The 23,472-nt window shown below is 35.1% G+C and overlaps 1 protein-coding gene across 1 annotated transcript in view; it reads right to left on the reverse strand.

Moving 5' to 3' along the window:
• Positions 1-17,633, reverse strand: part of LOC149565673 (Guanylate-binding family protein) — a 43,817-nt gene extending 26,184 nt beyond the window's left edge. Inside the window, exons 1-2 of the mRNA XM_089819164.1 lie at positions 17,167-17,633; positions 3,778-3,939 (exon numbers count right to left, since the gene is read on the reverse strand). Of these exons, the coding sequence (XP_089675290.1) occupies positions 3,778-3,939; positions 17,167-17,439 (435 nt within the window). The 5' untranslated portion in view covers positions 17,440-17,633. The remainder of the gene's footprint in view (positions 1-3,777; positions 3,940-17,166) is intronic.
• Between the last annotated feature and the right edge of the window lie 5,839 nt (positions 17,634-23,472).

Below are 23,472 nucleotides of genomic sequence, written 5' to 3' on the forward strand. Positions count from 1 at the left end.
AATATATATATTTAAAAACGTCTTTCTTTCTTTTCTAGGCGACTGTTTTTTACAGAAGCCTGCGGATGGCATCAGAGTGGGCACCCAGGTGGCACCCACAGGGCACCCGCCCAAATCCACTTACCCATACGTATCCACTTCCGCATTCAGTGCTACAGGGCACGAATCGGTATCTGAGATGTTAGACAATACAGATCGGCCCTCTACATTATATGCCAGTTATTTCTATTCAAGCATGTGATCTTTTCATGTGCTTGGAGCCTTTGAGAATCTAATCTTGACCCAGCAACACATAACTGAGACAGAGCAATTTATTGTAAGCGACTTATGTTATATGGGTTCACTTTCAATCACTATCTTTCATTGGTTACATCATTTTGGTTCTATATCTATCACAATGCATTGACTCTGTTGATCGGTCCACACTTCCTTGTGATCTATTCTTTGACACTTCCTGGCTAATTGTATTTGAGTTCATATTGGCATGTGATATTTGTGCTTTCCAAATTGATTGGCAGGCTGTGACACCTTATGGGTTTCTCATGCCTCTGGGAATGATTAGTTGGGTGTTGATAGATTTACAAGAATAGTCCTAGAGCAACGTGTTGGTTACTGGTATCAGTCTCAGCCTCACAGGTTTCAAATACCTCGATATCAAGGTTGCATGGGTACTTGTGCCCACGCCCCTAGTACTTGTACCCATGTACCCAAGTACTAGGTACTCGGTGGAGAGCATCATAGCTACAAATCTTGATTAAGATTTCTGAAAAAAAATTCCGGCTTTATGTTTGCATATCAGCTTGTTGTTTATCAAGCTTAATTCAATACCTAATCAGTTTGAAACTATGATACAGCATTGATTAACAATAATCTTTATCACTGTTCAAGTCAGAAGTCCCGGAAACCAGTCCTGATGTACCCTGCTGTCCCCATCCCGGAAACTCGGGAAAACATAGTTTACAATATGTCTTTATCATATGATTTATGATCTTTTTGTTCATGTTTAAAGTCTGCCTTCTCTGTTATGCATCTAAACATTTATCATATATTATTAGTACAAACATATAGCAAATCTGAAACTGAAAACAATACATTACATTTGCAAAATTTATCACTGTTATTGTTTTGAAAAACCATTGTCATGACTCATAATTTTAGATTTTCTATAAAAATAAAAGTATAATTAAAAATAAAGTTTGACATACCCAAGTACCCTCATCCCCTATTATGAAAAATTGTCGTACACGTACACGTGCCATTACCCTCAGTACCCCCGTCCCCGTACAACCTTGCTTAATATGCAGAGCAACCATCGTTACCTAGTATTGGTTCAAAATTTAATGTGTTTTGGCACAAATCCCAAGATAATTTCTAGCCCTGTTTGGGGATGCTTCCTGAGGCAATGAATCTTTTTCTTTGCCCTTTCAGCGCTTTTATGACCTACATGTGATTTTTTGGCCATAACTTCCTCATCTAGACTCTGTTTTTTGAAAACGAGATATTGTCAGAAAGCTAGTTCTGAGCCCGTCGTGATGGTGCAATTAATTTGAACTTTCATGTTGTTTGGTTGCCAATTTGTGTAGTCAAAGTCAGAGGTTCTATTTTGCACTCCGAGAGACATCTTAAGACATTCTATTTCCTAAATTCTGCTCTAGGCACATCGCATTCAATTTTTTGGTTTTTTGCATTCTGGTGGATATCTTGGTTGTTTCAAGTCTAGAAATTGATTTTGTTGCTTCAAATGATTTTTCATGGGCTGCATTATCTCTTGTATTAGCCTAATGTCTCTTTTGATCTTTGTTGACATCCTTTTGTAACATTTTTGCGAACGCACTGAGATAAAGTGTCACTCAATTGCATTTTGAAATCTTGCACATCTTTGTGTTTTGTTGTACTCACACTACAAAATAAAGTACCTTGGGGGGTTTCATGTTGGCCATATTTGCCATATTTGTCATCTTCCTTTGTCAAGTGAGTGTTCCTTCACCAACATTAGCCTCTTGATGTGTCGATGACACGTGCTATTATAGGTTTGTACTTCTTTTGCACTCTCGATAATCTTGATTCTTCTTTCTACAAGAGATATTGCATTCAATTTCAGTGTTCATGTCTTACCTCTCAGCATTATAGGGGAGTTATGTTGGTTCTATTGCTTTCTTGGTTCAGTGGAGTGAGCTATATATTTAGTATTTGCTCTTATGTACTAGGCAATTGCAGTGACTGAATACTTATGCATTTCGATTAGAAGGATCATTTCCCATATAGACATTCTTATATTCCTATTTTTGGAGGCCATGAAGATACCTTCCATCTTTGATTGACCAGCTCTTTAGACTGAGTGTTCTCTACCTGGTCATGTTCTATACAGTGGAGGTTCTTCATATCAACAGTTTGGTAGTGTTTGCAACTTCATGCTTCAGTGGTGTTCTTCATCATCATCTCTTGTTCCTATCTTCTAGTGCATTCCCTAATTTGGAAGCTTCTTCAGTCCTTCACTAGTTCTTTTCAATATTATTTTCATCTCCCTTTGCAATAGGATTTTTCCCATGTGGTTTTCTCCATTTCTCCTTTTTTTAGAGATTTGGTTGTGCTTGGGTACCTCATTAGGCATTGTTGTCGAGACTCAAATTTACTTTCAGTAGTAGTTTCTAGGTTTTTAGCTACTCCCAAGTTTATCTTAAGGGGGGGTGTTAGAGTAATAAAGTTTTTTCTTATTAATTAAATCACATTGATTTAATTATTAAGTCACTTATTATCTCTAATTTACTTAAGCTAAACTTTGAGCATATAATAATTAATTTTTTTATTAATTATTATCATGCAATCTAGGTTAGATTCCTGTTAGAGTTTTGATCCCCTTTTATAAGAATTGATCTCTTTGTAACATTCATTTACTTTTGATTATAGCAATTTCTCTTTTTGCTCATCAAGAATGTCTCACCTATGGATTTAGGAATTCCAGCCTCCATAGCTTTTGCTTCTCTCTTTTTATGACAGGTGTTTGCATGTAGGTGATTCTTGGGAGTTGTGGGGTTGATCTTTCATCAACTTCAACAAATCATACATGTACAAACATGTGCACATGTCATGTAAATATCGTGAGAATATTCTTTGAGCATGTACACAATTAATTTTTGCAACAAACCAAATGTGCTAAATGTAACAAAACTATGTGCAAAGCAACATAAATGCATGTTGTAACAATTGGTTGGATAACCTTCTCTTCACATAATTTGTAAGAAAGTAAAAGCTGATACGTGCTGCCTGTTGCAACATTCCAATATACATATAAATATGAACTAAACAGAATTCAAAAGGCAAGTAAAAACAACGCGTACACACTCAAGCTGGTTTTAGAACCACAAATCTACCTGAAAGCATACAAGTGATCTTAATTACAGCAACATATCTTATATTGATAGAAAAAAGACAAATAGATACATAGTTTAAGGCTTTCCCTAATATTTAACATTCAAGTGGATGGAAACCCTAATTACGCTATGAGTCTATGATGTAAACCCCTATTAATCTAAACTAAGCATAACATGTCATAGCCCCTTTATAATCTGAACATTGCATTACATAATATTATTTCTATGAAACTAATGCATAGTACATTCACAACAATGTGCATATCCATAATCACAAAAACTCACACGAACTTCCCACTTATATAACCTTAAAGAACTATCAACACATCAACAAATTTTAGTTTCAAAATTCAAACATTAATTTTATTACTGTGTTTGAAATCAACATTGTGCGATTTGTGCTTACAGTTTGATCATATGCATCAATGCCTTCACTATCCAAAAGTACAAGATTGTATTCAGTTCCATCTAGAGCAGTCCGCTGCAATGGAGCGCTCCACATCCAAAGACCTTTTGTACATGGGCGATGTGTAGAGGCAACCTGAAAGCCACTGCTCCTACCTAGCAACTGCATACAAGATTCCATGGCAAAGGTGTGTTAGATAATCTGTTTACAAAACAAAAAAATTATATTGCATACCTAGAGCAAGTTTGGAATATCAGTGGCCCAACGTTGCACATTAAATTATATGGAAAGCAAAAAGATTTATTTGGTTATAGGAGCATATGTAAAAACAGTTGATAACATATAGAAATTCAAATAATGGTATCAATCTGGTATTAGTATCTTTAAACTTTAAAGACTTTTACTTTAAAGCATTTTTTATTTGAATCATGAAAGGCATAGGCATGCTATTTAGAAGCCAACTTAAGGGAAAAGATCTTCCACCACAAGATTCTCTGTAGAGCACACCACACACACACACAGAAGGCTTTTGTGGTCAAGAGCTTCCTTCACTTAGCATAACACCTGGTTCAAATTTCAAAAGAGCACGTACCTTGAATTCTCTCTATAAATCACAAGTTGCATCAATGACTATTCAATTTTTAACACTGAAATTTGGACCAGTCTAGGTTACATCACAAAGTTCGCTGCCTGTTATACCAGGAATTCGAAAATAGAGCTGATGCAGCAGGTTTGACCAAAGGGAGACATAAGGTGATATAGAGGCTGCACCTAAGTTATCAATTTGGGTTCAAGGACGGATTCAGGTTCAAGTTTGGATTCATGGGTTCGGGCAAAAAAAATTTCCATTTGGGTTTGTAGGTGTGTGTGTGTACACGCAAAAAAAAAAGAGAAATGTGCATAATTGCAAAACTTAGTCATTTCATAGTACGAATATATGTTGTTTTATCATTGATCAATGCCAAATGTCAAAAATAAACATTAAATACCTGGTCATTAATCTATGTTCATGATTGTAAAGAAAATCATACATTGAATTACTAAATTGCAAAATGAAATTTCAGAACAGAGTAGTTCATCAAATAATAAAATTTGAAACATAATGATAAATGGCAAGTGTTTTAATAGTTTATCAATGATCATAGTATCAAATGCCCTTCGAGGGTCAAATGCTTCATCAAACAATGAAGGATCAATGGCTTCATCCCCAACTACAACGATATCTAGATCCTCATCATCGGAACAAACAATCTCTACAGCCTTATCTTAAAACTTGCAAAATGGGCACACTAAAATGAGAGATTAGATGAGTGAAATTTGTTTTATTAGGCTCCTTTTAGGGTTACATAAAATTAAATATTAAAAAAAATTGTTCTAAATTTTTTATTTCATTTTTTGGACCCTACTGCTGCAAGTTCTCCTTGCTTCGTCGTGGGCTCGCCCATATTCATACCAACAGGGACCCAGATGAACCCACAATCTGAAATCTAGACCCTACCCGGACCCACAATGAACACGGACGTGAATCCAAGCTATAGGGTGTGAACCCAGTAACAAAGGGTTGGACTAATTGTAGGGATAAGGCATGCACACAAAGTACGGAGAAATTAGAGATTTGTGGTTGTCGTAGGCAAGAGACATAAGGTTGACAGTAGGGGAGGTATAAGGAGGTTTGACTATCGTGGGTAGGGTCAAATGGTATAGATAGGCACCACTCGGCATCAAGAGGCATAGCGTCATCGACGATCAGAGAGATAAGGTGGTTCATTGACAAAGGTGGTCTACATGTAGGGGAGATATAAGGTGGGTGTGTCACTACCATTGGTCACGGGTTGAATTCGGAGTTATAAAGAGAATCTAGAGCAAAGAAGGAGAATCATTAGGATTGAATGATACAACAACATGAGTCAAATATGAGAGGCGTTAATGTCTTAAGAATAAAAAAACAATGAAATATAATCACATCAGGGATGGTGTCACCCAAATGTGACCCCACTGGTTCTACGCTCCAATCAAAAGTAATATGACCAATCAAAAAAATTGTCAATTTGTGATATATTTGCCTTAAGATTGGGTTTTAATTTTAAAATTATTTACAATTTTATTTTTAAGTTATTTACATTTTAGCATTCTTATTTTATTTTAGTTTTCGTATTTTTGAATTCTAAGGTCTCAATTTATTTAAATTTCAAAACATCAATTATAATTTGATGATATGTTTTAAGACATAAAAATTTGCAAATTTATTTTATTTTAATTAAATGACCATTTTTCCCTATATGTATTCGCTAATGAACTTTCTCCCAATTTTTCACATGCCAAACTCGAATTTAAACACAAACACAATCCTTGTAAAATAGGTTTCAGGCTCAGTAATTGACGCAAGCTTTTGGATGTCAATCTAAAGGTGGAAGCCATGTGAGTGTCATCCAAATGCAGCCTTCAACCATCCAAAAGCGTGCGGATGCCTTGGCCTCCAAGCCTTCGGAAGCACGTGGATGCCTCTCGGAGGCAACCATGGGCTTCCAAATGAATGAAAGTCACATCCAAATGGCACCTACAAGGATCCAAACACTTCCAAAAGCCTCTGCACACTCAAACAACAAAAAAATGCCCAAAAAGTCATGCTTTGCCACTTAGAACTGGAGTTAGACATGTGCAAATATCATTTTTGAATTCTCTTTTTTGCTCCTAAACCCTAAAATGGCCCTAAAAGAGGCCATTCAACCATTGTTTGTGACATTTTGTTTGCAGCAAGTCTCTCTTCTCATTGGTCTCCATTTTGGCATTTTGAAGTCAAGGTGATTATTTTCGAAGATGATCGTTTGTAGAGCAAGAGATAGCTTCCACAAAGGAGTTTTGAGCATCTTAGGTAAGCATTTGATCCCATTGTTGAGTCCTTTAATGAATTGTTTTGAGATTTTGATGATTTTCAAGTTGATTTCTTTTTTTTTTTTTAAAGAAACAAGTTTAGCCATCTATTTTAGTAGTTTTGTATCCTTTTTTTGTGCTTGTATGCTTGATGTTCAAAGTTTTTTTTCTAATTTAAACTTATTTTATGTCTTATTATAGCAAAAAATTAGATTGTATTGCGCAAGAATGGTCACCACCAGTAGTCAAAGTTTAATAGGGGGCAAGGAGTCAGTAATTTCAATATTGATGTAGGATCTCATTTATGGAGACATACCACAAGAGTACCACATGTTGCAGGTGGTGGCTCTTATCTTTGAAAGTGTAATTATTGTCAAAGTAACAAAGGCAATGCATTCAATAGCTCAAATCCCCAAGTCAAACTTCATTTTATGGGCCCTACTAGTAAAGGATTTGCAATGTTCAAAGGCACATATAAGGAGGGTTTGTTCTAATGCACAAATAGCTTTATTTGTAAAAGATCAAGAAGTTGTTGATATTTTAGTTATAAGATTAAAAAAAAGGTTTTATCAACCTCCATCCTCAAAGAAAACAATGCAATTACCCATGGAACCTGGACTATAGACTAGGCCCCCATATATGGATAGGGCATGGCCCTCCCCTAGCTCTAGTTCCATAGGCCATCTTCTGGGAGAGAGTGATCTACAATCATCCATCTATTATGGACGTAATATGGTTGATGACTAAGTGAGAGCCCTATCTATCCTCAAAACACCCATTCTTGCAAGTTGGTGGGTTCGCATGCAATTTGTATTAGATTTCACAAACCCTATCATTACTATTGCTCCACTTTGTTGATACATACCAACCTTATTTAGGGGATGTCTATAATGGCATGGATACAATGGTAGAGAAAGTAAAACTTTCTATACAAACACATGAGAATAATCACACACAATGTGAACTCTTATACAATCAACTAGAAACAATCATTCATCATCGTTAAGAAAAGATGACTACCCCATTGCACCTCCTTGCATATGCCTTATCTCCAAGGTATTATAGCAATGAAGTACTTGCTATAACAAATGTGAATGAAGAAGTTGCTAGTGGGTGCTACAAGGCTTTTGAAAGACTCTTCCTAGATGATGACATTTACAAAGAAATTAGGACGGAATTTGGCTTATTTGCTTCGAGAGTGTTGGTTCCCAAAAACGCAAATTGGAAATCCAAGAGCCTGCCACCTCTCCAGTAGGATCTCTCAATCAAATTTTGGCCAACGAACGAAAATCGCCTAGATTCCCCTGCACTTCGAGCTCTGCAACACCCAGGCAGGTAGACCTTCACCTTGAACACTGACTATCCAATTCAAGGGTTTTATATAGCGAATTTAAACTTTGTGAGTTCTTCAACTGGCAAGGTCCTCGAACTCAATGAAACTGAAATTGGATGCTGAATATTTGATAATTTGATGTTTTGTATAAATTTTGTAAATAATGGAATTGATGCTTGTAGAAGGAATATGTAGATTTTCTGATTTCAATAAAAAGACTAGTGCCTTTGCTCATCTGAGCAATAGAGTCAACTTCGGTGAACTTTTATGTACAACTTCATAATGTTTAATGCACTTATACTGCCAACAATTTTAATAATCCAGATGTGACAGACTAATTATAATGCAATCTTAAATTAGTCCAAATTGAATTTTAACTCCGCTAAGAAGGAGACAAACTGGACAGAGGTACAGAAACAACTTAATATTTCACAACACCTATGATGACCACATCTAAAATGCTAATTGACCATGTCCACTTATCTGATATCAAAATCATATATAGAATTCTAAAATATAATTACGAAGGACGATTCGCCTATAGTTTAAATCTCCATGCCCTTAATGATAAACAAAGAACATTTTTATTTTATTATTAAAATAAAATAATTTTATAATAATAAAATAATGGAATTTCATTATGAAATCATATTGAACCCTTATTCCTCCTTAAAATAAAATATAAATATAAAATGCCTCTTCTCAATATGAATGTAATTGTCAAAATGTGAATCTTGTCTTTCCAAAAAGAGTTCTTAGAATATTTATACATACTTTAATCTATCTAAAAGATAAGTCTTTTGGCCAAAACAACTTCTATTACGGAAATCTACATCTCCTTAGATTAATTAGTTTCTCCTTATCGCCATTTATTGTCTTTAACAATTTGTGTTATTTAGACATTTCTTGACGTTATGTTATTACTTCGTTTAATTTTTACCTTTCTTCTTTTTATTAATCACACCCATTCAATGGCAAACTAATTCAAGTATTTGACTTTATTCCCAATTCCTCCAAGGTCATCAAACGTGCATTTTTATTCATGTCTGGCCATTATCGAATAAGGCGAATTGGTTTGAATCCATCGCAAAGCTCTTAAAAGCACGCACTGTACATTTCAACATAAGCATCTCATCTGTCGGCGATAGTTATACGCACATCCTACTTGTGCCAACAAAATGATCGAACGGATAAAATCAAGGCTTCCACTGTGTTTGGAGAACTTCCAATCCCGTCAGGTGAGATTCGCAATTATCCTTACATGGTCGGCTTGAAAATATTGAGTGTTGGGTGAAATCGTCTTCCAACTACACAAACTCCACTATGTTTGTGCCAGGCATCACTTTTGACATTCGACAAGGCATAGAAACTCCTGACGGCATCCCTGGTTTCATCGCAAATGAAAAGATGACTTTTGATCAGGACCCTGAATCTTCCTTCCTGCCGCTATTTCCATTGCGCATCCCAGTAGCTGTTGACTTCGTGGCTTTCTATATTCTTTTGGAAACATCATCTGCGGCTTCCAATCTTAATTTAATGGCACACACAAACACGGAAGGTTTCCCTCTGTCGGTTCGTTGTTGATGTTAGGCATGATTTTTGGAGTATTTGCTTAGTATCATGGAGACGCCTTTTGGTCTCACATCTGATATATTATGACATGAAACTTTCTAGGTGTTTCATTTGGCTCGGGCGAAAATCAGATTGCATAAACAATGCTCCTCTTCGATGAAATCTCGTCAAGTCTGAAGTTTCAGCAATGTCTCAAGTGCGTTGTATGTAGGTAGAAGAAATTTGAGATGATGGACCCTTTAACATATGCGTTATGAGCGTGACTTTGGTAAATAAGTCATTCATTACCGATACTTATTGTAGGAGTTCAACTTGGTGCCATTTAAAATCTGTAGCTCTTTCCAAATTTATGGTTCCTGGGCACTCTGCAAGTGCTATGCTATTTTAAATCTGGCACATCTTCATGGTATGCATATTCCTGAGTTTGCTACTGGTCAATTCCTCCAGATATATTAATACTCATCTTAATGGTTATCATCGTTCTTATTAGGAAACATTCAACAAACATAAGGTTCTGTCATCACCATGCTACAATAGCTTGTACAGATGTGCATATTTATAGGACTGAAAGTGAGCTTTTTGCACATAGCATATTGTACCAAAATCATCTTTAGTGTGTAACATAGCTTTATACTTGTGACAGGTTTCTCCTAAATTTGGCAACATGAATTTCCTTAGATAAAATTTCTATTTCCCAAAACTGTTAAGTCTTTCTCAACATTCCATTTGCATTGATGTTGTAGTAGGAAACTCCAATAGGTCAATACGACAACTAAAGTGCAGATATAAACTTCTGAGTACAATCAGACATGTCTTCCATTTCACCACCTCCATTGATATTACTGAATTGTCCTACTTTTGATGATGAAGACATTATCACACGATTGGCAATGGAAACTGAATGAGATGCCAATATGAATCAAGCTTCTTTTTCTAAAATCTTCTTATCATGACTTGTTTTTACTTGAAGTATATTGTTTGAACATAAGTAGTGCGTAAGATCTGAAAACTAGCCCCTTGCCACGGTTTTTAGGACTCCAAATTTTCCAAAATTTAGAGTTCCATCAAAGAGCAAGACATGTTCCTATTGCAATAAAGGTGTTACATCCCAAAATTTGATTTTTTAAAATAATCTTATAGTCGTTGTAATGGTTAGTTAAAACTCGGATGTCATGATCTTGTGAAATGGAAGTTATGGTTAATCGTTTTGATTCATGTAAAAATGACCTACTAGTTGTTCATTGTTATTTCAACTGAAAATGAATGCTTATATTTTAAGATAAATGTTAGTGGTGGTTAGTCATCGTGACACCTATCAGTTATTGTTGTTTTTTTGATATTTTGATTTAAAACAAACTAACATGTTATTATTGTGGAAATATTATTTTGGATGTAGGAGCAAACAAAGGGGGGAAGCATTGCTAAACGGGATTTAAGGAATGGGGCACCAATTAGGTCCACCATTAGACCATCAAGTATGGGTTCTAACTATCTTGATGAAGGATTTAACAGCTAGGCAACAAAATATACCTTCAACAGTCATGAGCTACCCGGTCGGTTCTTAAAATAAGAGAAACATTATACATTTAATTACATAAGAAAAACTATTACCTTCATTTTATTTTGAGACCGTGGAGTGGTCATCAAATGTAACTCTCTCTCTCTCTCTCTCTCTCTCTCTCTCTCTCTCTGTATATATATATATTCACACCATGTTATTTTTGCCAACATCTATAATTTGCACCTACATGTATATATATGTATATGCGTGTATACACGATCAATATATTGATAAAAAGAATTACATGTGCTCTCAAAATTACACACGCATAAATGTGTGTGTGTGTGTGTATGTATATGTATATGTATATGTCTATGTATATGTGTGCATACAATTATAGGTAATATCAAATAGCATGATGCCAATATATAACTGTACATACACATACATACATACATACATACATATATATATATATAACCTTGAGAAATATAATTTAAGTCTTTATTTTTGCTCCATGTCGTTCAACAAATGCCACCTTTATATCGGCCTTATTCTTTTTTAAATTTTAAATGATTTGAAGAGTTTCTTGTAACTGATTGTTGGCGTTGCTCATCACTCCTTCCTTGTAATCAATGGAGTGTGCGGGAGGTATTATTACACTTCCTACGACTTAGGAAAAGCGCCCAATGAATCCATTCTCTTCGCATGTAATTTCTCTAAGTTAGGGAGCAAGAAATCTTCCATTTTACAACTCCTTTCGGAGACTCAATATCATTCTTGTTTCATATCACGAAACCATAAATGCAGTATCAGTCATGCCATTGTCAGTAGTACAAGAAGCTCATCCACATGTTGAAGTTGTGTTGCCAGACCACGACATCTGATCTTAACCATCATTCTCAGGTCATGAAATCATTACTCAAGTTTCCTTTCATATTTATATACGTTATGTCTTTTTCGAAATGTTTTAAGATGATTTCCACTTCAAAAATGAATGAATGCTATGATAATGTACATCCACGATCATGGATAAGCGTGCCAGTCATAACCAAGGCTCAAGAGTATATTGATCCTGAAAAAAATAAGAATCGTTTCCATCTTATTATAGTTTCTTTTATCCATGCATATCGGTTGTTAGTACAGACTTGTACGATTAGGCTCGGTATGACTCCATTGTAATTGTTAAGCAATATAGAATGCATACTCATGTACGTTATACATAGAGATGGTTCATTTATATTTCATGAGGCATGTGTTTGACTTATACAATGGTATTATCCATATACCAATTGAGATAAGAATCAAATTGGTGTAAATAAATTGTGACTAATAAACTGAATGCATGTATACCACAAAAATCTCCCAGGATGCACCCAAGACTAACAAAGTCAAGCATAAATGGGTGAAGAGGAGAGGTATGCCTAGAAAAACAAATTGAATGTCAGTAACGAAAGTATATGAACACTTAAAATTACTTAGACCAAGTCAATTCATGGTTGTCCAGAGTATATTCAGTTGTCAAGTCAAGCGATGGTGATCGAGCTATTCATTTGCCCATCTAAATCCTTGGCCAAGGTAGATTAAAAGCATGTTTATCGCAATTGATCACTAGAGGTCAGGGTGCTAGTTGACAAAGGGGAGGTTCATGGAGGAATTCCACAACCTTGTCTGTTGCTTAGCCGACACTCACATCGGAATGCTCAGGTCGCAGGACTATGGTGCCCCAAGCCTAACCCTAGGGTAGGGAGGGTCTTTCTCTTATGAGATTGTGTGGGGATATGTTAAAGTTTGCGATTGGGAGGCTAAGCCTAAGAATGCTTCTCCTCTTCACCAAATGTCGAGGCTTGCACAACACGTTGAAAATTATTTTGACATGTATGATTCCTAATCTTTGCCCGTACTTGCATTACATGTTACTTTTGAGATGCATGTAAGTATATATGGTTTATTATTAAGTTTCTACCAAAAGTGTAATTGTAGAAGTTAGCTATGGGAGCTAAATTAGTTTCTTTCATGTGAATTTGAAATAAGTTGTTTTCTCTTGTGAAATGAAATTCGTTAATAGTTTTCTTTGAAGGCATATAACCACTTTATGTCATTCTATTATGAAATCTGTTATTCTTAGATTATGATCTCTAAATTCCAGCCTACAAAAAATGGTATGTTACAAAAGGAACAATGTGACATGGGAGCTATCACATGGTGGTACATCTATGGTCGACCAATTAAGCATCTACAACCTCTCACAATCAAAATCCTCTCACAAGTTAGTTTTAAATTTTTTTGTTTACTAGTTGTACTCTACTATTATTTTAAATTGTTTTTCATTGTTATGTTTTACTTTACCTTTATAAATGTGAACATTGTCCATGTTGCGGGTTCTGCTGTCGAAAAGAATTGGAGTACATACTCCTTTATCTGCTTAGTAAAACAGAATTGGTTTGGCTCTAAAAAAGCTAAAGACTTAATTTACATTCACACCAACTTGCATCTTTTGTCACATGAGGAGGAATGCTACAAGGAAGGGGCAGCCAAATTTTGGGATGTAGAACCTGAGAGTGCAAACTTGCATGCAAAGATTCAAGATCTTACTACAATCACAAGTAATGACACTGATAACATCATGATACATGGTGCATCTAGCACAAGTGGTCGTTCTCGGTTCAAATGATCTTGAACTTGCAGCAATTGAAGGAGTTGGTGATGATGAGGAATTTTTGTGAATCCATATGATCCTGATTTGAACAGATGAATGTTAAGTCATGAACTATATTTTGATTTTGTAATTGTGATGATTTGATGATTTGCATTGAAAAAATGAACACAGATGTATATGATATGGTTTATAATTTCATAGAATTTTTTAATTTCAATTTTAATATATGTATTAGCGAAGCATACTATTAAATATTTTAATTTTGTATATTTACTTCATTTCTTTGCATAGATAGATAGATAGATATATCAAAAATATATATATACACATCTGAAGGCATCCACATCCCCCAAAATAAGTTCGCCCATAATAAATTCACATACCCAATTCTCACATCTGCATCTGGATCCGCACACGAATCTGTAACTAAGGTTTCAGGTAATTCTGTTTTCAAATAAACCCTGCAAGTAGAAATGAATGCACGGCAACAAAAGAACACAAGTATCTAATCGTTTAATCTTATAGAAAATCCCAATTGACCTTCTAGACACAGAAAACATGTGTTTTAATTTAAAATCATATTTGAAGGCAATAAGCTGAGGCTGCCGATGCTTGAGAACTTTTTTCTGAAGGTTTGGACCAGTGCATCTTAACTGGTCAGGTTCAAATTTTACAGTGGATGAACATGTTGCAGCAGATGTATATGAATATAGTTAATTTTAAACCTGTACTCATTTTAATTTCACCTAAATCCTACAACCAAAGACAAACAAGTGAAGACAAACAATTCCAATATCTCACCATGCAGCCCTTAAGCTCCCCACATATACAGAATAAGTTGCAGGATTATAGACTCAAAAAGATTACAGTAACATGTTTCTAGAAAAGCTATGTTACCAGTTCAATCAAGAAAACCCTTAGATCCAGGCATGATTTCTTCCCATTCCAAATTTGCAGTCTCATCCACTCTGTGTGAGTGTGCAATGCACAGACTTTCATCCCCATATTTGCCCAGGTATGTCCATTACATAGCCAAGGTCCAACTCCCATGCAAAAGGCAAAGCCTCTGCAAAATACCCCCATTTAGCATTTTTTTTTCACTTTTTGTTCTTTCTTTCATCTGATTTCACCAAAAGAACAAATAAAAATGCTGCCACACCTCCCAGCTACAAATGTCATTTCCCTGTTAAGCCAGGAGTAATGTCCCCATCTTTTTAGCAATTCAGTGGAGTTCTTAGCCTTTACGTTGTCCAAAGGCTAAGTGGAGAAATAAGAAATTGATTAAATTAACTTCCTATAAAGTCATTAAATAAATTAAAATTAAAAAGTGACTTTATATTTAATTAATTTAATTTTCTAGAAGCACAATTAATTATTGTATTGCAAGGGAGGAGTTTCTAGAGAGTGCATTAATTATTGGAAGGGGGAAGCTTCTAGTAAATGCAATTAATTAATATTTTGTTTCCTTCTAGAAGGGTGAAGAAAAAATATAAATAGAGGTGGGAGCTTCATTGTTCAGCGTCAGATTATTGTGAATGGCGTTTGATAAGAACTTGGATGTGTGAATTATAGATCTGTTCTTGGCATTAGAGGACATCTATCCTCTCTTCTGACATTCTAGATGTCATTCCCTTGGGGTTTGGCCTTTAGAATTCATTGCTATCAACTCATTAACAGGCAGCTTGGGCGCATTTCCAGCTACAAGCAGATTAAGTGTAATTATTCATGGGCATTTCCAGGGTGCCCATTACACCAGGTGACTTGTACAAGCAGCACCATTACAGTTAGAAAGCCAAAAAAAGTGTGGCTGTATGACAATCATTTCCTGATACTTCTTCCCTCCTAACTGCTCTATCCAATGATGGTTGATGAATGTGTACATAAAAATGATGGTGATTTGGTTCTGCTGCTATTATTGTTAGTGATGTTGCTGTTTTAAGATTTTATGCTTCTCCACCATTTTTTTTTCTTTTTGTTTTTTTTTATTTTAAGATTTTTTACACGACTTGTCCTTTTTAAGTCTTGAAATATTACCTGCTGCATTTTTCTGTGCAAGGCAATAATTACCGGCTCCTTGTTTTTTAAAAGCACACATGCTTTACTTTTCAGTGCCTGCAAGTGTCTAATAGATTCATATCATTAGTTTTATATTTTATGTGTTTGCAGTTCACCTGACTTTACCTCAATCCTTCCCACCTGAGATCAAAATGAAACGCAAATACAATTTTATAAACCTTTTATGGTTGATTTGTTTATTTATGAACAATTTGTCTCTATCTGAAATTCGTCCTTGTTTTTAAGCTTAAATTTGTACATATTTATGATTTTGTTTTGTTTATGTAAAGATGTACACGAGCTGTACCCAACATAAAAAAAAAATTATGCACCAGCATACCCAAACCCGAACCAGTAACTTAGCAAAAAAAGTATTTGGAGCTTTATACAATGTTATCCATTTACAGAGACTAATCTAATGGTTATCATCAAAGACGATGGACTCTGCAGAAATATCTACTAATATTCAGACACTTTGCATCTCAGATGCATGGTTTCAAATGTCACACTAGACAAGCTCATTGCAGCCACTGTTTATTCTTTTCCATAACTATACTTTTAATCCCTATGTGCTATAAGATAATTTTATTTTCAAATCAACTCTAAGACCTCATTTTTCTTTCAACTAAACACTAAGAATTCAACTTTTCTTTTCACCTTAGGGCCTACAAACAAAATTATTGTAAAAGATTTAACAATGACAGAGTCTCACCCTCTGGCACTCTAAAACACTGCAAAGTCTCCTAAGATTCAAGTCTCTCTTAGAAAATGACACAGCTGTATCAATTTTATCTAACCAAATCTCCATCTACAGGTTCTCAAAAAATATTTCAAAACTTCACGAATTCCTCCTAAAACGAAGGAAACCCTCTTTACATTGCAAATGCTCTATCATTAGTAATTACGTGTTATTGTACATGAACCCTCGTTTTAAGATATATGTGAAAAAAATTAGCATAATCTATAACAAATGGCACGGCGACTCGTTGGATGAGCTAGAGTGGTTAACGTATGAGGGCTTTCCAAATCTCAAAAGACGTGAACAGATGCAAAATTCGAGTTGTAACTCCAATTCAATACGCAGAGTGCGCCAAAAACAATAAAACGAAACAAAGTGCGCTTCCAGAGTGAAGTTACAGGAAGAAATAACACTGGAACGAGAAAAATAAAAAATGAAAAAAGCCGACCTTACTGTGTAAGACAAAAAATCTGAGTTTAATAAAAATAACTTAGCAGCGAAGCAATAAATCAAGGGCTATTTCGATTCCAGCACACGGCGTAGATTGATATGTAGTACAAATTTGCAAGCCCTGACCTCACAGCGCATCGTTATCAATTTAAATTTAAATTTAAAATATAAATAATAAATAAAAAAGGCGCCAAGAATTTAGAAAATACCTGGTTTAAAATATAGCTCTTGCCTTGACGAGCACGGCCACATACAGAGACGACGCCAATAGGTCCTTTGACAAGCTGCAGAGTGGCCACTGCCTCAGGATCCATTCTAAATTTTCCCTTTTCATCGCAGTAGACAAGCTTCAGCGGCCTCGCTGGCCCCATAGTTGCAGGAGACGAAGGCGTCGAAGGGGTTATAGGGCTTGCAAAAACAGCCTCGTCTTCTTTCTGCTTACCCGGACGCCCTGGCGTCCGAAACCCCAGCATATTCATCATTTTCCGTCCTTTTCTCTCTGATCGACTCTTCTGTGATTCAAACCCTCACGGATCGAAAAGTGTTCTGAAAAAGATGCAGCAACGGATTGAGCTAAAGATTTTATGAAATTTAGAGCATGACTTTGGCGATCGTTAATAGTGTTGAGAATTAATTACTGCAAGCAAAGCGAAAGTGTAGTTTGGAGGGAATACACAAAAGTGGGAGATGAAGTTGGGCCTCAAATAAATATGAATAAGCAAAAAGTAAAGTTGTAAGGCTGAAAAATCTGAGATTGACAGACAATAGCCGGTTGCCAGATTCCGTTACCCCTTTCTACGAGACTTGGAATTTGTTTCTTCTTTAGCAAGGTACCAAGAAAAACGACATTGAAAACCAAAATCATGCCAAAAGCTTTCCATGTTTTATTTGAAATTTCAATCATAGCTTTGAAAGGTTTAATAGAGTTTAGATTGGGAACATTATATTTCTCGTACTTGGATATTAATAAAAAATATATATTTAGATTTCTTTCATACAATTTCAACTTTTGGTTCTCTTTTCTACCTTAATTTTCCTATTAACTTAATCTAACTTTAAATTTCAGTCCTTTTTCCTTGTTTTAAAATAATAATAAACTTGTTTGGTTTAAGTTTTGTAGTTGTCTTATTGGTTGTTTGATGTTATATTGGTATTGGTGTCATATTTGTTTATCATTATTGTTATTATTGTTTTTATTTGTCAAATATAATATATAAAGATATCACCATATAAATGCTCGTAAATTTTATTTGTACTTTGTATATTAAGAATGATTGGTGATATAAATTCTTCTAAATAACATTTCATATTTTATAAATATAATTAAATTTTTGCTAAAGGTAATTTTTGTGAAGAACTATGTGAAATCTAATAGCTATTAAAAATTCTAGAGCATGTGAAAAGCTTTGTGAGGTAGATTACACAAGCAACAAATAAGAGTCCGCTACTAAAAATATATGCATTATATTTGCTAAATTTCTCAACAAATAATGAGTTATATGTTAAAAAAAAGTCTTTGTAAGAAATTTATGCCTCCAATCAACAACAAAATGGATATTGAAGAACGATCTTTGATGCAAAGGTAGTGGTTCATGCTTTTAATATTTTACATCTAACACAAGTGCAACCTTCGAGCACGTGAAAAAGACATTACCCATATCATAATGATCTAATGTTTGTTAAGAAGTAAAGTCCACACACGTGGGGTGAATTAGTTCTGAACAAATATAATTAGATCCAAACTTGTAAATATGATCTCCAATGATTAAAATAATGATGAATAATAACAAGAAACCATACACCATAACACAATGATTTGTTGACTAGGGAAACCCTTGATTAGAAGGGAAAACCCCCGTGGAGATGATACCCACGAGATAATGTACTAATATATAAGTTCCTTCTGGAAGGATGTGGCCCTATTAGGACTCAAATATAGTTTATTTAGTACAATAGTCCATGTTAAAGGACATGTCCCTACCATGAGACCTTGAACTCTTGTTAGAAGGTTTTAACCATGTTAAAGGTTGAAAAGAATAAGTAGACGATATGTCTAGATGTCCCAACAATGTGAAAGACAATACTTTCAAGATATGATGTCCAATGAATATGAATTGGTTGGTTTACTTACTTGCCAAAATAGTTAATTTGAAGTCCACTTGACCAACCAACACCATCTCTACTTTGCTAAGATTATCATCATAAAAGCTTGCATCAGATGTATCCAGACATACCATGCATACCATTTAGGCTCTACCATACCAAGGAAACTAACTTTCTTTTATACCCTTTTTATAAATAATTAAGTAGCTTGACATGTTACAGTTTCCCTAATGTATAGTTAATTACATAAGACCATGCTCAGGTGTACATGCCTTCATAATCATCATTAGAATCATTGCTTTAAGTTTCCACATGTTATAACAAAGATATTACATTTGCCAATGATAAATCACATGCTCGCTTAACCTAGTTGGCTACCAATAAAATATATCACATGTTTCACACTAGTGACCTTTCAAAAATAATTAAAATGCTTCTCACTTCTGAACATACAAGCATGAAAAAATCTTCTACCACCTTTCATGTTCGTCATGGTTAATTCCTATTTGCTAATAACATATAGCCAAAATGCTTGCAACTATCTCTATCATTATTTCCTATACACTAATCTACAACCAGTTTTTACCAAATAATTTGTAACTTAACTAGATCGTATCATAAAGCATGTAGCAAACATAGGTATGATCTCTATGCGCATTCTACTACACACATGTAAGCTTTCATGTCTAATCCTGTCAACCACTATCCTGGTTGATCTGATTAACCACTTGCGATATACGAAATTTGTGTTTCCCATGAATGTAAGAGTATATGTTATCATCAATGACAAACTTTTCATTAATACAACCTATTTCTAACTCAACTAAGTGACAACAAAGGCTTCAATTCTTGACAATCTCCCCCTTGGCATTGATGGAAACGTATGGTGAAAATTCATCAATCCAAAAGTAAACAGTATAATACAATTTTTTTAATATCCTCAACATATACAGTCTTCAAAATTTAAACTTTCTATGCATATAACTTTGCTAATTATCTCTAGTCTTCCTTGTATATAACTCTCCTAATAAAAAATGTTCACTCATCGTCTCCCCTTTGACATTAATGACAAATATGTCAATATGCCAAATATCAATATTTCTACTGATTTTCTCCCTTTTTGAACTTCTCTCCCCTTTTTGATGATGATCTTCATCATAGTATCTACATTGGGTCAAGCCAATTTGCAACCAAAAATGTCAAGTGCCAATAAATAATGGTATACCAAAAATCATTATATAAGAGCTCTAAGATTAGCTCGGCACCATGTGACCACTCCTTCAAAGGAGCAATACCAAGCATCACATCCAGATGAATAAATTGTTAGCATGAGTTTTGATTATATGCCTATGGGGGGGTATCTTAGCATTGTTGGAGCACTTGATAGTTTGTAACTTCGGCTACATGTTGCATTCATGACCGTGTTTGTCATCGATGTCAACATATTGAAGATTGATAGAGTAGTAGATGGAGGATTGCATATGAGGTTATGTGAAGCTGAGGATGTGTTCTACAAAGTGTCCTAATGATGTGGTTAAAAGTGTGTATGGAAAGTTAGAGACTGGTAAAAAAAATTCAGAATTTACAAAAGACAGTTCACAAACAAAGTTTCTAAGAAGCAGTTTATGATGTTCAGATTATATCTCGTAATACAAATAGAATATGGCTATGTTCAATTGAATAGAGATAAAAGACATCCTGATGATGACATCAATGAGCACACAAAATCCAAGGTCACACATGTGAAAAATTGTAAAGACTATGAGCCAACAATGTTATGTAATTGTGAAAAGATGTAATGTAATGTATAACTTAATGAGGTGCTATTGTAATTGTAATTTGAGAAAGCCTCAAGGTTGATTCAATGAATTAATTTTAGGACTAGGTGTAAAGGAAAGGAGAAAGCCTCAAGGCTGATTCAATGAATTAATTTGAGGACTAGGTGTAAAGGAAAGTTATTTTCCTTGTGACGAGTATGGAGATGAGAAGTATGAGATGATTTTGAAATAGAAAGTGAATTGTAAGTACAAATTATATGTGAATAAGCAATCTAAAGGATTACTATGATGCAAGTTTGCAGATCTGTTATTGAGATGTGAGAAGTATTTGGTGCAGCAAAAGCTGTAATAACCCCAATAGGTTATAACTTCTTCAAACACCAAAAATCTTTATACTTCAGTTGTTTGACATTTCGTCAAACACTTTGCAAGCAAGCTCTAATACCATTGTAAAGACCCTCCTCAAATTTGCTCTCAAAAAATGCTGATGAAAACTCAAGGAATTTCGTCAAACAATTCACATGCAAGGGACGTATGACTAATATAGTATTTCAGCTGGCTTTAAATGACTTTTTTTTCAATTTACATCAATGAGAAACTTGTGCTAGAAGACTCCAAATGGACCACACAATGACCTAATGCGAGTGTGCTACTAATTTTGACAATATTCAGTGCGTATATATGATCTAAGCATGAGAAATGAACACTTACAGCCAACTAACATTTTTACAAACAGTTGGTATGCAAACTAACTAGCTGATAAATAATGATATTAAATTGCTTAAATGACACCAGAAACTATTATCTTCTTAATTTGCAATGAAATTTCTAATACAATGCTCATGAAATATGGCCAAGACTTTGGCATTTACATGGATTACAAAATGATAATGCTGATATGATGCACACTTACAGCTGAAAGCTTATAACACCCTAAAAAGCAATACTAACAGAAGAACCTGGTTGTAGATGGCTGTAATAATTTCCTTCAATGCTGCCCCTTCTGCTTTGCTTTTTTCGAACTGCTTTTTCGGCCTGCCTTTTCGATTTTTCTTTTTCGGACTGCTTTTTCATACCCGCTTTTTCAACCTGCTTTTTCGGACTGTTTTTTCGTATTTGCTTTTTCGGATTGCTACTATGTTGAATCTCAAGACCATATCTTTTAATGGCGTCAAGATTTCCAGCTTGAATGGATTTTGTCCTTCAAACTATTGAGACATAATCTCCAGAAAATTTCCCAATTTCTTTGATATTTCCAAGCATGCTTAAAAGAAGCTCTTCTATTTCTTTTATAGTGTTCTCACAAGAGCTCCATCCTTTGTTTTCTCAATGTGGGATAAAACATAACTCCCTTTATGTAACTTATGTCTCCAATGTGTTATAAAATAAAGGGGACTCTTTTTAATTTAAATATTTCCCACAAACTATAGTCTATGCATTAATAAAGTTAAATATTTAAATTTAACTTTATAAAATAGCTTTATCAATGCATAACAAATCTTATCAGTGATAAACAAGTCTTCTTGTCGATTTTAAACAATTACCATCGACATACCGCTACCCCTGGATGTCCGATCATGTCCAAGATGACTTACTATAAATAGTAAGTATGCCCAAAGTTGTCTCAAAACCCCTCAGAAAGACCTGCAACTGAAACTATCTAGGCCAAATGGCTTCTAAGTCCCTTTAATGTCTTGTTTAGCCTACGGGACCGTGGGGAAATAGGCTAACGACAACATCATGTTATAAATGCTAAAAAGGGGACATTCCAGTCCGCCCTTCCCAAAATTGCTTGTCCCCAAGCAATGGTCGAACAACAACCCAATCAATCCACCTGGATCCCAAATGTAGTCATGAACTATATTGCTGTCAGTCAACATAGGCTCCTGCAACAACCTCTGAAAATTAACCAAGAGGAACCCATAATCAAATTGGCAAATACAACTCACCCAAACTCCAAAGTCAGGAACCCATGAGAAACAAGCTCTCGAAATATCAGAACCCAAGTAGAGTAGATAACCCAAACTGCCAACATAGTAAATAACATCAACACATCCCACTAGCCTATGTGGAATGTATAATACAATTCTGCAACAATGATGAATACTCCCGCATGAAACTACACCAAATACAGAGAATCCACACACTACACACCTACTACAATTATCACAACTCTGCAGATCACTGGTCACTGTCTCATAACCATAACACCCATGCACTGTTGATGGTGAATAGTCATTACACGGTAGATAGCAAACATGAGAGCCCAGACTAAACCTGTCTGCCATCAACTCCTCAACACATGGATCAAAAGCAAACTGATGACATATCCTACAGTATAATGTTGGTAAAAAGAACCAATCCCAATCAAAGACTCATCCTGCAAACATGATACAACCAACTGTGACTGATCATTAGCTAAGTCAGAGGATGATATAGCCAAGAGTGCATAATCAACAACAACATCACTAGTCTTTGTGCCCTCCAAGTCAAACATACCACAATGCTCAACTGCAGCACCCAACTCAGCTGAACCTGCCTCCAGTGGAAACGAACCAAATATGCCAATACTAGTGTCATGGATAGATATATCCTCATCTCCACTACCTCTATCAACCTCGACCATGGACATCC

This window comes from Cupressus sempervirens, chromosome 3 (assembly GCF_028749045.1).
Source record: "Cupressus sempervirens isolate cs-2001-9-10 chromosome 3, ASM2874904v1, whole genome shotgun sequence".
NCBI classification, from domain to species: Eukaryota; Viridiplantae; Streptophyta; class Pinopsida; order Cupressales; family Cupressaceae; genus Cupressus; species Cupressus sempervirens.